Source organism: Lissotriton helveticus, chromosome 2_2 (genome assembly GCF_964261635.1).
Source record: "Lissotriton helveticus chromosome 2_2, aLisHel1.1, whole genome shotgun sequence".
In the NCBI taxonomy this organism is placed as follows: Eukaryota; Metazoa; Chordata; class Amphibia; order Caudata; family Salamandridae; genus Lissotriton; species Lissotriton helveticus.
Genome location: NC_136060.1, coordinates 404,099,388 through 404,111,978, shown reverse-complemented (window position 1 = coordinate 404,111,978; position 12,591 = coordinate 404,099,388). Strand labels below are relative to the sequence as shown.

The 12,591-nt window shown below is 43.1% G+C and overlaps 1 protein-coding gene across 2 annotated transcripts in view; it reads left to right on the top strand.

Moving 5' to 3' along the window:
- UVSSA (UV stimulated scaffold protein A) overlaps positions 1-12,591 on the top strand; it is a 262,208-nt gene that overhangs the window by 210,346 nt on the left and 39,271 nt on the right. For both annotated transcript variants that reach the window (XM_078678640.1, XM_078678639.1), the window contains exon 11: positions 5,178-5,361. In XM_078678640.1, coding sequence (XP_078534766.1) covers positions 5,178-5,361 — 184 coding nt within the window. The remainder of the gene's footprint in view (positions 1-5,177; positions 5,362-12,591) is intronic.

The window sequence follows — 12,591 nt, the reverse complement described above, 5'->3', positions numbered from 1 at the left end:
TAAAGTGGAACACATGACCCACTGTAGTTACTGCACAAATAGTGTAAGTACCGTTTTTTCAGTCCTGATGAATGCCCCATAGACCCGGCTGAGCATAATGGGGCAGAAACATGTCGACTAAATGATTAATAGATGTATAGTGGATCCTGTAACACGGTCCTCATATATACACACTATAATTTTTAATAACTTTCCTCATCCACGTCTGAATTAAAGTTTTATTTTGGGATGAGTGTTTGTTTTTTACTCACTCTACGTATGAGTATGGTCCACCATCTATCCCTGGACACTACTGAGTTTTCCAGTGGTCGCCTCAGGCTCGAGGCATGCATACGACACACAAAAAATCCAATGATGATGCAATTACGCATTAGTAGGCGGAGAATCAAGATATACCGCCAACATTCCTACAATGCGTGTATGAGGGTTTTTTATTAAGAGAGATAGAGAACCTTGGTAACGTAGTTACAAGTTGTCCATTCCCCCCCCCCCCCTTTTTGATTAATGAGTACTTACACGAGAAAACGGAATGGACAAATGAATTTCCTCCTCCCTACCTGGTGATTTTGACTACAGGCCAAAGGAAGACAGGATCTAAAGACTTTGTTCGCCCCATTCGAGGGTTTTTTTTTTAGTAAATATTTGTAAGGAACCGGGGTTTTCCGTGCTTAGATAAAGTGGATGGTTCTTCACCTCCCCCGATAGAAGACTTAAGGTAACATATTCTGTGGGTACTAGACATCTAGAAACGGGCACCTCTCCCCAAAAACTTTTCGAGTGGCAAAAAATGTGAAATGGAAAACCCTCTTAAGAACAAACCCAGGGTATCGAGAACACAGACTGATAAATCTGGCGGATCCTGATGAAGGTGGTTTCTATTGCTGTTACCTTCCACCGAAACGCGTTGATCAAAGTCCTTTTAAAATACCACTGACCATAGTGGTTATAGACTGGACAATAGATAGAACAACAATATAAATGTTAACGTGTCCAGATGTATGAGGTTGTGACTGTGTATGAGTGAGCGAGAGTGTTGTGTGGTGTAGTTCTCTACCTGGTGATAGGTGTATTTATTTAAGTATTATGTTAAGAATAATGAATTTTGTATTATGATGTATTAATGATAAAGTATCTTGTGACAAAAAAATTCTTTGTAATAACTGAAAAAAATTATTTGAAAAAAGTATCTTTTTAAAAAAAAAAAAGAAAAAATAATTTCAATAAAAGAAATGAGAAAGTAAAACCAATGTGTTATTGCTGTTTGGCTATGCCCATGTAACTGGAGGAAAATCCTGAAAAAGTATTAGGTCGTGAGGGAGTTGCTATATTGTGTTTGTTGTTTTCGCCTCTTCTCCCTGACCTAAAAGTATTTTTGCATCAGAGGGGGTCCCATAAAACTTTACATGGTATTTTAGAGGCAGATACAGAGGAAACAGCATAGAGGAAGAGGTTGAGGCAACAACACCAATCGTACCTCTCCCGCCACAAAACAGTGACTTCCTTCCGCTCCCCCCACAACATTCCACTCCTGTCGGGGGGAGCTTGGCACAGTTCCTACCTGTCTGGAATTCCATCAAAACAGACAAGTGGGTGAGACAAATTATCCAGTATAGTTACTGCCTAGAACTTACAGCCACCGCTCCACATATACCACCCAGACAGCGTCCCATGTCCACAGAACATCTTACGCTACGAAAACAAGAGGTTCTCTCATTGCTTCAAAAACACGAAATAGAGATAGTTCCCTTACAACATCAAGGAACAGGGGTTTACTCGCTGTAATTCCTAATACCCAAGAAGGACGGGACACTAAGACCAATTCTCGATTTCAGGCCCCTCAACCTATATATACACTCAGATCATTTTCACGTGATCACTTTACAACAAGTGCTCCCACTGTTACAACAAGGCGATTTCCTTGCCACACTAGATCTCGGGGACGCCTACTTCCACATTTCCATACATCCTTCTCACAGAAAGTATCTAAGGTTTGTACTACACGAACAACACTACCAGTTCATAGTCCTTCCATTCGGTGTGACAACTGCACCCAGAGTGTTCACAAAGTGCCTTGCAGTAGTAGCAGCACATCTCAGGAGACAGCAAATCCATGTCTTCCCATATCTTGACGACTGGCTAATAAAAGCCAGGTCATTCAATCAGTGTGTTCAACACACTCATCAAACCATTACACAACTTGGGGTTCACGATCAACGACACCAAGTCTCATCTACAGCCCTCTTATATACACCAATATCTGGGGGCTACAATAAACACGTCTACAGCTCTAGCTTATCCCAGTCCAGCCAGGATAGCGAGCATTCAAGTCTTAGTCACAAAATTTCAAGATCAACACTCTCTCCCAGACAGAGTGTTCATGCAACTCATAGGCATGATGGCATCTTGCATTTTTATTGCACTATATGTAAGACTTCAAATGCAGAGATCAAACAAATGCGTCCATTACAAGAATGTCTAGCACATCAGTGGAATCAGGCTCAAGGACAACTTACGGATCTGGTGTTGGTGGACAGCCGTACACATCGCTCTCTGCAGTGGTGGAACACCAAAAACTTGTCCAGTGGGCGGCCGTTCCTCGAACCTGTTTCACAGATAGTACTTACGACAGACGCATGTCTCACAAGATGGGAAGCCCATCTCCTACACCATACAACTAAGGGAAGATGGACCACCCAACAAAAAGTGCTCCACATCAATCACCTGGAGCTGCTCGCGGAATTCCTAGCACTAAAATTGTTTCAAGGACATGTGCAGAACAAAGCTGTCTTGTTCTGGACGTACAAAATGACAGCCATGTACTACATACAAAAACAAGGAGGCACACATTCTCTGCAACTGTCCCAGCTTGCACAAAACATTTGGACATGGGCCATTCCACAAAAAATATATATACTAGCTGAACACCTTCTAGGAGTTCACAATCAGATTGCAGATCTATTAAGTCGACTGACACAACAGTTTCACTAATGGGAACTACATCCACAAGTTCTTCTACCATTTTTCCACAAGTGGGGCCAACCAGACATAGATCTGTTCGCCACACACGAAAACGCGAAATGCCCAACCTTCGCGGCCAGGTTTCCACACCTGTTGTCCAAGGGCAATGCGATATGAATGAACTGGTTAAGCAGATTTGCGTATGCTTTTCCGCCACTCCCACTAGTGGTACGCAAGCTCTGACAACAGTCTCTCAAACTAATCTCAGTAGCTTCCACCTGGGCATGCCAACCGTGGTTCACAACGCTGCTAGAACTCTCACTAGTTCCACACCAAAGACTGTGCCTGTCCCTATCCCTGCAAATGCAGAACCATGGAGAGATCAGGCATCCAGATCCAAGTCAACTGAATCTGGCGATCTGGCTCCTGAAGTCTTAGAGTTTGGTTGCCTTAACCTGCCACCAGACTGTATGAACATCATTAAAGAAGCCAGACGACCCTCTACTAGAGCTTGCTATGCTGCAAAATGGAAAAGGTTTGCCATTTACTGCACTAATAATCATATTGATCCACTAGATGCTTCCATCCAGAATATCATTTGCTATCTACTGCATTTACAAAGATGTAATCTAGCATACTCATCTATAGGTTTACATCTTGCAGCACTTGCTGCGTACTTACAAAACAGACAACACTTATCACTATTTAGAGTCCCTAGAGTAAGCATTTATGGAAGGACTAAAGAGGATCATTCCTCCTAGGTTACCACCCTCTCCAGTGGGGAACCTCAATATTGTTCTTACCAGGCTCAAAGGACCCCCATTTAAATCTTTACACAAATGTGAACTACAATTCCTCACATGGAAAACTGATTCCCTAGTGGCCATTACCTCTCGTAGAAGAGTAAGAAGAGTAAGTGAAATTCAAGCTTTCACTATACAGGAACCATTTTTACAATTGCATCGTAACAAAGTGGTCCTCAGAACAAATCCAGAATTCCTTCCTAAGGTAATCACTCCATTTCATCTTAATCAATCAGTGGAGTTGCCAGTGTTTTTTCAAAACCCAGACTCTGTAGCAGAAAGAGCTCTACACACCCTAGACGTGAAAAGAGCCCTTCTTTATTATATTGACAAACTAAATCCTTTCGCAAAACAAGTGTTTGTAGCTTTCTCTCCACCACATAAAGGCAATCCCATCTCTAAATCTAGTATTGCAAGGTGGATTGGAAAATGTATTCAAATATGCTATCAGAAAGCAAAACGCTCATTATTAATTCCTCCTAGAGCGCATTCCACACGCAAACTAGGAGCCTCTATGGCTTTCATAGGGAACATTCCCTTAGAAGAAATCTGTAAGGCAGCAACATGGTCTACAACACACACCTTCACTAAACACTATTGTATTGATGTGCAAGCCAAGCAACAAGCTGCTGTAGGCCAAGTTGTCCTCAAAACCCTCTTTCAAACTACTGCAACAGATACAGGTGACCACCGCTAGGGGAGACACTGCTGTATAGTCTATGCTAAGTGTGAGATCTGTAGCTCATATGCCTCGAACAGAAAATGCTACTTACCAGTATGCATCTGTTCTTGGCATGTAGAGCTGCAGATTCTCACACGCCCACCCGCCTCCCCGGGACCTGTATCTGTTCCAGTTGTATCTTAATTAGATATACACACATGGACATCTTTTTTCTTTCTACTAACTCCATCATTTCACATCCTGGCGAAAAACAATATAAGGATGGAGTTGATGCCCATGCTCACTATCGTCCAAGGGAAGAGCCACCTATCTCGTGACTACAAAGACTTCTTCCAAGACAACAACAACATGCAATCATCCGAGCCCAACACCAGATGGCGATCTAATGCTAAGTGTGAGAATCTGCAGCTCTACATGCCAAGAACAGATGCATACTGGTAAGTAGCATTTTCCTTTTTTACACAGTACTGAATCCGACAGTAGGCTGAATAGTCAGCTCCTCTATATACACACTTTCCATTATAAATTAGTGCAAATCCTCTTTGACATCCTGTCTGCTTCTTATCATGGTGCAGGGGATTCAAACATCTTCTGGTTCAGCTGATTGCATATAAAAAGAAAAATAAGGACAGTGTTATGATAGTAAGTGCCTCTGATGAAAGACAGTTTACTACTTACTCTGAGTGATTGCCATGGTGTTGCACTCATAATATTCACAATCTTTTCATCCTTAGATTTGCTTCTGAACACCGCTTCTGGGCACCCAGTCAGGAAGATGAAGAACTAGAGAATAAAGACCTGGCAGCAATGTCAAAAACACGATACATTACTTTTGCTGGCAAATTTGAACCTGTAAAACACAAGTGCATGGCACCTATGCCCAATGGTACTCTTTGCCAAAGACAGGATCGATTGAAGGTCAGGATATGCTCAGCTGCATCGAAATTATATCCTCAGTGCTAAATTGTATGCATTCATGTATACAAGATGTATTGTCTCCGATACATGTTTTGTCTTTCACTACAGTCAGTATATTGTTGGTTGGAATTGAGCATGTAATGTGATTTAAAGCTATTTCCTAGCAAGTTGTTAAATTTTTGAAGCATTGGGGCTTTTTTGAGGGTGGTTGATAGAGGTTGGTTGAGATGCCAGTGGGTGGGAGGACAGTGTTTCAAAAAGTTGATTTTCAGGTATTGAGTGTTCTGTGTGTTGTATAAAAAATAACTTAAGAGCAAGCAATAGATGGGTTGCATGAACATGTAGCACCATAACTGTCCACTCAGGCTACTAGATATTGGGACACTTCTCATATTTGGAGGTAGGACACGTGCGCTTGTGAGCAATTAATACACTATCTGTTCTGTGCTCAACTCTCCAACAACAGAAAAGGAAGCCTCCCAACAACCTCCAGAATGGAATGGATTTTTTAAGATGAAAAAGAGTAGTAGGAAAATACAAATTTGCCAATATTCATCTGGAAGTCAGGTTTGCCTTGCTAAACAGGGCTAGCTGGGGATATATCTGAACATATCACAAAAACCTGCCAAACAGGGTAGCATTGGTATTCTCCCTCCATCTTTCTTCTCATGAAGACAATGCTGTTTTGACCAGCTCCACAATCGAAAGGCTTCTCAAGATGAGATCCTTTGAAAGCTATCAGGACATGATGCTTGTTAATCTTCCTTTTTTCGCCACTACTTGTGTAGGGTAGAGGAGCAGTTTGTCTAAACGAATAATCTAAACTTTTTTGGTTATGGGGGACTTGCATCTGTGCCATGTGCATTGCTGATCCCCAGTGAAACCGAACATGGCCACGTCCAAGCCCACTTCCATCCCCAAATACCAACTGGGAACTGCATTTGTTGGGGGTGCAGCAACCTATAAACCCCTCATGAAGACATGTCACTGGCAGTCAGTAAATCCCAGTAGAGATGCTGGTGCCTTTCAGTCATTAAAAAAACAAGCATTTGCAATTCAAATAGGTTTCGAATTCACGCGGGTTTGAGCTATTGGCATTGTAAATGACAATGCCTTTTTTTATGTTTTGGGTTTTAAAACATAAAAAGGCATTGTCATTTACAATAACAATAGCTTAAACTCTCGCAAATGTGAGACCTATTGCATTCCAATAAAGTGACTTCTTGACCGCTTGTTAGATTGTAAATATCAGAGGAAAAGACAGGCCTGCGACATCTTCGAAGTAGTGATAAATAGTGCAGTGAAGAAGATGTGTTAGTGTTGTAAATACACAGACGCAAAGTATGAAGTGAGAGTTACACATGTTCTGAGCAATAAACACTAACAAAGCGCTGCAACATCTCTTGCTCTGTAATTACACTGTCGCAGCTCAGGTGGAAGAACGGGGGGGGGGGTATATCCTGCCCTCTCCTTGATTTGAGTGTGCAGTGTGGCATTGCGTAATGTCATTGCTATCTTTGGCCTAATAAAAAACACTCCAGCTGTAGTAGGTCACTGGCTTCACCGCCTGGTTCAGAATGGGCTGTGCTTTGTGCAGGCATGGAGGGAGGGATGGATGGTCTCGGCTGCAGCTCTGGCCTCGTACAGTGCCCCTGCTATTACTAGTGAGCGAGAGGCTCTGAGGACGTGGTATTGGTAGTGGTGGTATTAGTGGTGGTATTGGTGGTAATGGTGGTGGAGGTATTGGTAATGGTGGTAGTGGTGGTATGGGTAGTATTATAATTGGTGATGGTATTGGTGGTGGTGGTGGTATTGGGGGCAGTGGTATTGGTGGTGGTGGTGGTACTCGTGGTGGTAGTGGTAATGGTGGTATTGGTATTGGTGGTGGTGGAATTGGTATTGGTGGTGGGTGAATTAGCGAGCAGGTGAGTGGATTTGTCGAGCCCTGTAGTATTGGTGGTGGTATTGTTGGTGGTAATGGTGGCGGTGGTAGTATTGGTGGTATTGGTATTGGTGGTGGTACTGTTATTGGTGGTACTTGTATTGATGGTGGTATTGGTTGGTGGTGGTATTGGTTGGAATTGGTGGTGGTATTGGTGGTGGTGGTATTCGTGGTGGTGTGGTGTTGGTGAAGGTATTGGTATGGGTGGTGGTATTGGTGGTGGTGGTGGTATTGGTCTTGGTACTGGTGGTGGTGGTATTGGTATTGGTGGTGGTTGTATTGCTGGTATTGGTGGTGGTGGTGGTATTGCTAGTATTGGTGGTGATAGTGGTATTGGTGGTGGTGGTATTGGTGGTGGTGCTGATATTAGTGGTGCTATTGGTGGTTTTATTGATGGTGGTGGTATTGGTGGTGGTATCAGTATTGGTGGTCGTGGTATTGGTGGTGGTATTGGTGATTGGTGATATTGGTGGTGGTGATATTGGAGGTGATGATATTGGTATTGGTGGTGGTATAGGCGGTGGAGGTGGTATTGGTCTTGGTACTGGTGGTGGTAGTATTGGTGGTGGTATTGCTGGTGGTATTGGTGGTGGTGGTATTGGTGGTGGTAGTAGTATTGGTGGTGGTGGTATTGGTGGTGGTAATGGTATTGGTGGGGGTGGCATTGGTGGTGGTGGCATTGGTGGTGGTGGTATTGGTGGTGGTGGAGGTGGTATTGGTGGAGGTGGTAATGGTGGTGGCCTTGCTGGGGGTGGCATTGGTGGGGGTGGCATTGGTGGTGTTGGCATTGGTGGTATTGGTGGTGGTGGTATTAATGGTGGTGGTAGTAGTGTTGGTGATGTCATTGGTGGTGGTGGTATTGGTAGAGGTGGTGGTATTGATGGTGGTATTGGTGGTGGTGGTGTTGTTAATAAATCAGGCTTTTGAAAACAACCTGTCAGGTGGTTTCAGTACAGATTACATGTAACACAGATGTGCTGTTGTCAGCTTCAGCTCATTAGCACACGATTATGTGCTACCTGAAATTCACACGACTTAGTTAGCTAATCATTTCTAAATCCATTTTACTTTGGGAGGGTTGAAACAGACACAAGATAATGTCGGGTTAAATTGATTGAAAGCTGGTGCACGTGTTACGGGGTGGCTATGCTGCTTAAAAAATAACAAGCAGTTTCTGCTGAAGCAGGGCATGTCCGGCCTGCAGTAAGAGAAACTCAATAAAGTAAATAGTGCTTACAGACTAAATAACAGGTCCCGTATGACAACCAAAGTAAAGGGGGCGGTCGCCATGGGGGGTTACAAATGAAGACAAGGCCGTACTAAGGATGGACTAACAAGCCTATTAACAAATCCGAAGCATTTATGATGAACAATGAGCAAAAGCCAATGAAAAATAGGGGAGGAGAGTGGATGTGGCTTCTATCCCATACTCTCTACTACAGCAATCTCACAGCACATGCGCGCTGTCGCTAGGCTCGACCCAAAAACTAGAACCAGGAAGTAGGATGAGGATGAAGGCACGGCCTGGTAGATGAATTAATCAGCAACACCATTGTTTATTAATTATCTTAACCCTTGGGAGGCGCACAAAATTTTCTCTCAGTGCGGCGCAATTTCACGCATGCGCAATTCGGACGGCTATCGGCCGTCCGACGCACACGCCACAGTTGCGTCGGACGAATTCAAATGGTTAAAGTTGTGCACTATTTACATCTTGCAAAGTTTACATACCTACTGTATTTATTGTACAAAGAGGGCTTATTGACCAAAAACTGATCTAACAGACAGTATGCAGCCTCCCACTATGCTTCTGAAAAATCATTCTAAAAGTAAAAAAAATATATTAGGTAGCAGGTCCCCTATGTCTGATTGAGCAGGAGCTTGGAACTCAAGTGAAAGCCACAGTTGAAATAGTAATCTGAAATATATTGCAGTTTTTTTGTTTTTTTTTACCAGGAGTAGCTTACTTTTGTTGAGCAAAATCTTCTTGTATTCACCTAGAAATCAGGGATGCTTTGTGTACCTTTTGTACATGCGTCAAGGAGGTTGTTAGAACAAAAGACAGTCTTCTACTTCTCTTACAACACCAAACTGATTTTTAGAAACCTTGATCATCGCCAGTCCGTTCTACACAGGAATTTCTAGATGTTTCTTTAAAAGCTATAGGTGCAACCTGCACTATGAAAGGATCGCTACTGTTCTCACTATGGGTCTAATTCTTAGAAAGAAAAGATTTAATAGACAACTGGTAGTGTGCAAAATTGTTTCAAACTGTAGGCTCATGGAAAAGCAGTACAGAGCTTTACTTTGTTCAAAGAGATATAAATATTTATCCACACGATGAATGAGTCAGTCTTTTAAAGCACAGCATGGAACAGAAGATGGGCCCATGTACCACTTGTCAGGGGAGGATGTGGCCTAACGGCTAGATCGGTCAATCTCGAAGCTGGGGAACCAGGTTCGAGTCTCGGCAGGGACGCTAAACGCCCTGTGATTCTGGACAAATCCCTTCATCTCCCTGTGCTAAATAAAATGTTTCCGTCTGCAATGCAACTGGTGCTCATCTAAAGCGAACTGATACATTCTTGTCGAGTTCGCACTATATACAACTCCAAATAATAATACATCTAAGAGGATTTAATTAAGAACCATGTTTTTAAGCCCCTGCGAAAGCCTGTGTAGTCTGTAGGGGTTTTGAGCACTGAAGACCGTTTCATATATTAAATGTGAGAGGCAAAATCTCTCCACCACAGCGTGGTTGTGCAATGTTAAAGCTTGAGAGCAAATGGCTTGTGGTAGAACGAAGAGTATGGGATTGCGAGTATTAATTAAATTGTGACCCCTACAAAAGAATGGCCCATTGTCAAATGTGCAGACTCTTGAAAATTATTTTTTCTGGATAGGAAAGCCAGTCAATTTTTTGTAAGTTTAGTGAGATGGTCCTCATGGGTTTTACACAACAAGGCTTCTCCAGTTCCAAGTGTTCTTTACTGCTCATGCTTTGGATTCTTAAGCATATCTAAAAAATATTTTAAAGCATGCTAGCAGTGAAAACAGGTCTATAAAACCCAAACATGTCCGACTTCAAAAAAAAAAAAAAAGTGTTGACTGGTCACTCATTAGATTGTAAGCCTGGTTATTCAGGAGGTACTGTTATTCCTGGAGTTGGTTCAGCAACACTGCAGTGATTATTCAGTCTTGTGGAACGAATTAGGCCCACAGTGGAAATGTATTTATATTTTAATTTTGTTTCTGTACGTTACTCATATGAACTTTACTGTCAGGTGGTACCTGGAACAATTTAGAGTGAGGTGATGGACTGATATGAGGTGAAGCTGTCTGTTTTATGTGATGGATTTGCATCAGAAATTACTAAAGTGAGTCCATAAAGCCACATAAGACATGAGTAATATTGGTTTCCAGTGATGTTTCAGTGCTTCACGGAGGTTACAGGCTGAAAATAAGGCACAGTAAAAGTAACATTACACAAGGGAATAAAGTTACTGAAGAATTTATAACCTCAGGAGGGGGGCAAGGAGAGTGGTCTATGGGAGAACACGTATTCACCTGAAAGAATGCTCTAGAAGATAAGTAATTGTGCCTTCTAATGAATATATTTTCTGTAGGTCCCTCATATTAAGGAAACAAATGTGAGGTCCTAAGCAATGTGTTAATTATCCCACCAATAAACTCTGTAGAGGCACCCTTTCAAACTGGAATCCTGACTTTGCATCAGACTTCCTGTTTTGCTGACTTTATTTTTGCTAGCCTTCAAACTCTGCATGCTGCACCACTGCTGCCCACTGCTAAAAGTGCTTGTGTTCTCTCCTTAAAAACATGTTAGATTGGCCTATACCAAGTTGATGTATGTACCTGTAAGTTCTTAGTAAACTCACACTATCTGTGCACAGGGCCCATAAATCAAATGCTACTAGTGAGCCTGCAGCAGTGACTTTGCTAACCACTTAAGTAGCACTATCAACATTGTTTTAAACTGCCATGTCGACCCGGCGAAATAAGCCTTTAGCCAGGCCCAAACCTCCCTTTTTAATACAATTTAATCACCCCTAAGGTAGGCCCTGGACAGACCAGAGGGCAGGGTACAATGTATTTAGAAAGTAGGTCATGTACATTTAAATTGTACATGTCCTGGGAGTGAAAAACTCTGACATTTGTTTTTCACTCTTGCAATGCTTACCTTTCCTGTAGGATAACATTGAAGTTACCTTATTACATTTGTATAAGTGTAATTTCGAAATGGGAACATGTGATAAGTTTATGTTTGGTGTCTCTGGAATTGGAAATTGAAATCCTAACTTATGGTGAAGTTAGATTTTAAAGTACAATTTCGAAAAAGCCACTTTTAAAAAGTTGCCATGTTCTTGTTTAAGTCATTTGGTGCCTGCCTCTGGGTCACACGACTGGGTGTGGGTGACAGTTGGTCTTTGTGTATTCCTCCTAGACAGCCACACACAATGGGGGCATTAGGTGTGACTGGATGGGCCATCATTGGCAGGATTGGAGAAGGGAGCTGGGCTCAGCCCCACTTACACTTGAATAGGCTATGTCCTGTTTCCACTAGCATACCCTCAGTAGTTAGTCTGGAGCCAGGGCCGGGAAGGCAGGGCACCTGGGCAGTTCAAATGCATGCCTCTAGAGGCTTCTTCCCACTTCAGAGGCACAACTGGGTATAAATTTTGGACCTCATACACCCCCCACTTCGGGACACTTCTGGACCTGTGGATACTCTGCCAGGAAGGAGGACTGCCACTCTGCTGGACTGCTGCTCCAAAGTAACTGCTGCCCTCTTGCCTTGTTGAGAAGGACTGGACCTGCATCTCTTGTAACCAGATCTAGTTGGCTGGCCTCCTCGCCTGAAGCCTTAGGGACATAACAGGCTTCCACCAACCTTGCATCTGGATTCTGCCATCTTTGAGTCTACCCTGCCAAGTGGTGCCACCCCAGTCCTGAACCCTTGAATGTGGGCTTAAGGTGCTCTGCCAACCTCTGTAGATCCAGCGGAACATACACATCTTCTGTGCTGTTCGGCGCAACCCATAGCAGAACCAATTCTTCTCTACTGCTGCGTGGATTGAACATGTTACAAACAATTGCACCATCTCCGCCGCAACCCATTCGGAACTGCCACTGTGAGACGCATCCTTGGTGCAGGCATCCACATCCCTCGTCAATGGCAGCCACGATGATTGCCTCGCAACTCCTGGGAACCGGCACATCACTCAGACTGTGCGCTGCATCCTTGAAGCCAGACTTCATAGCACAAGCCC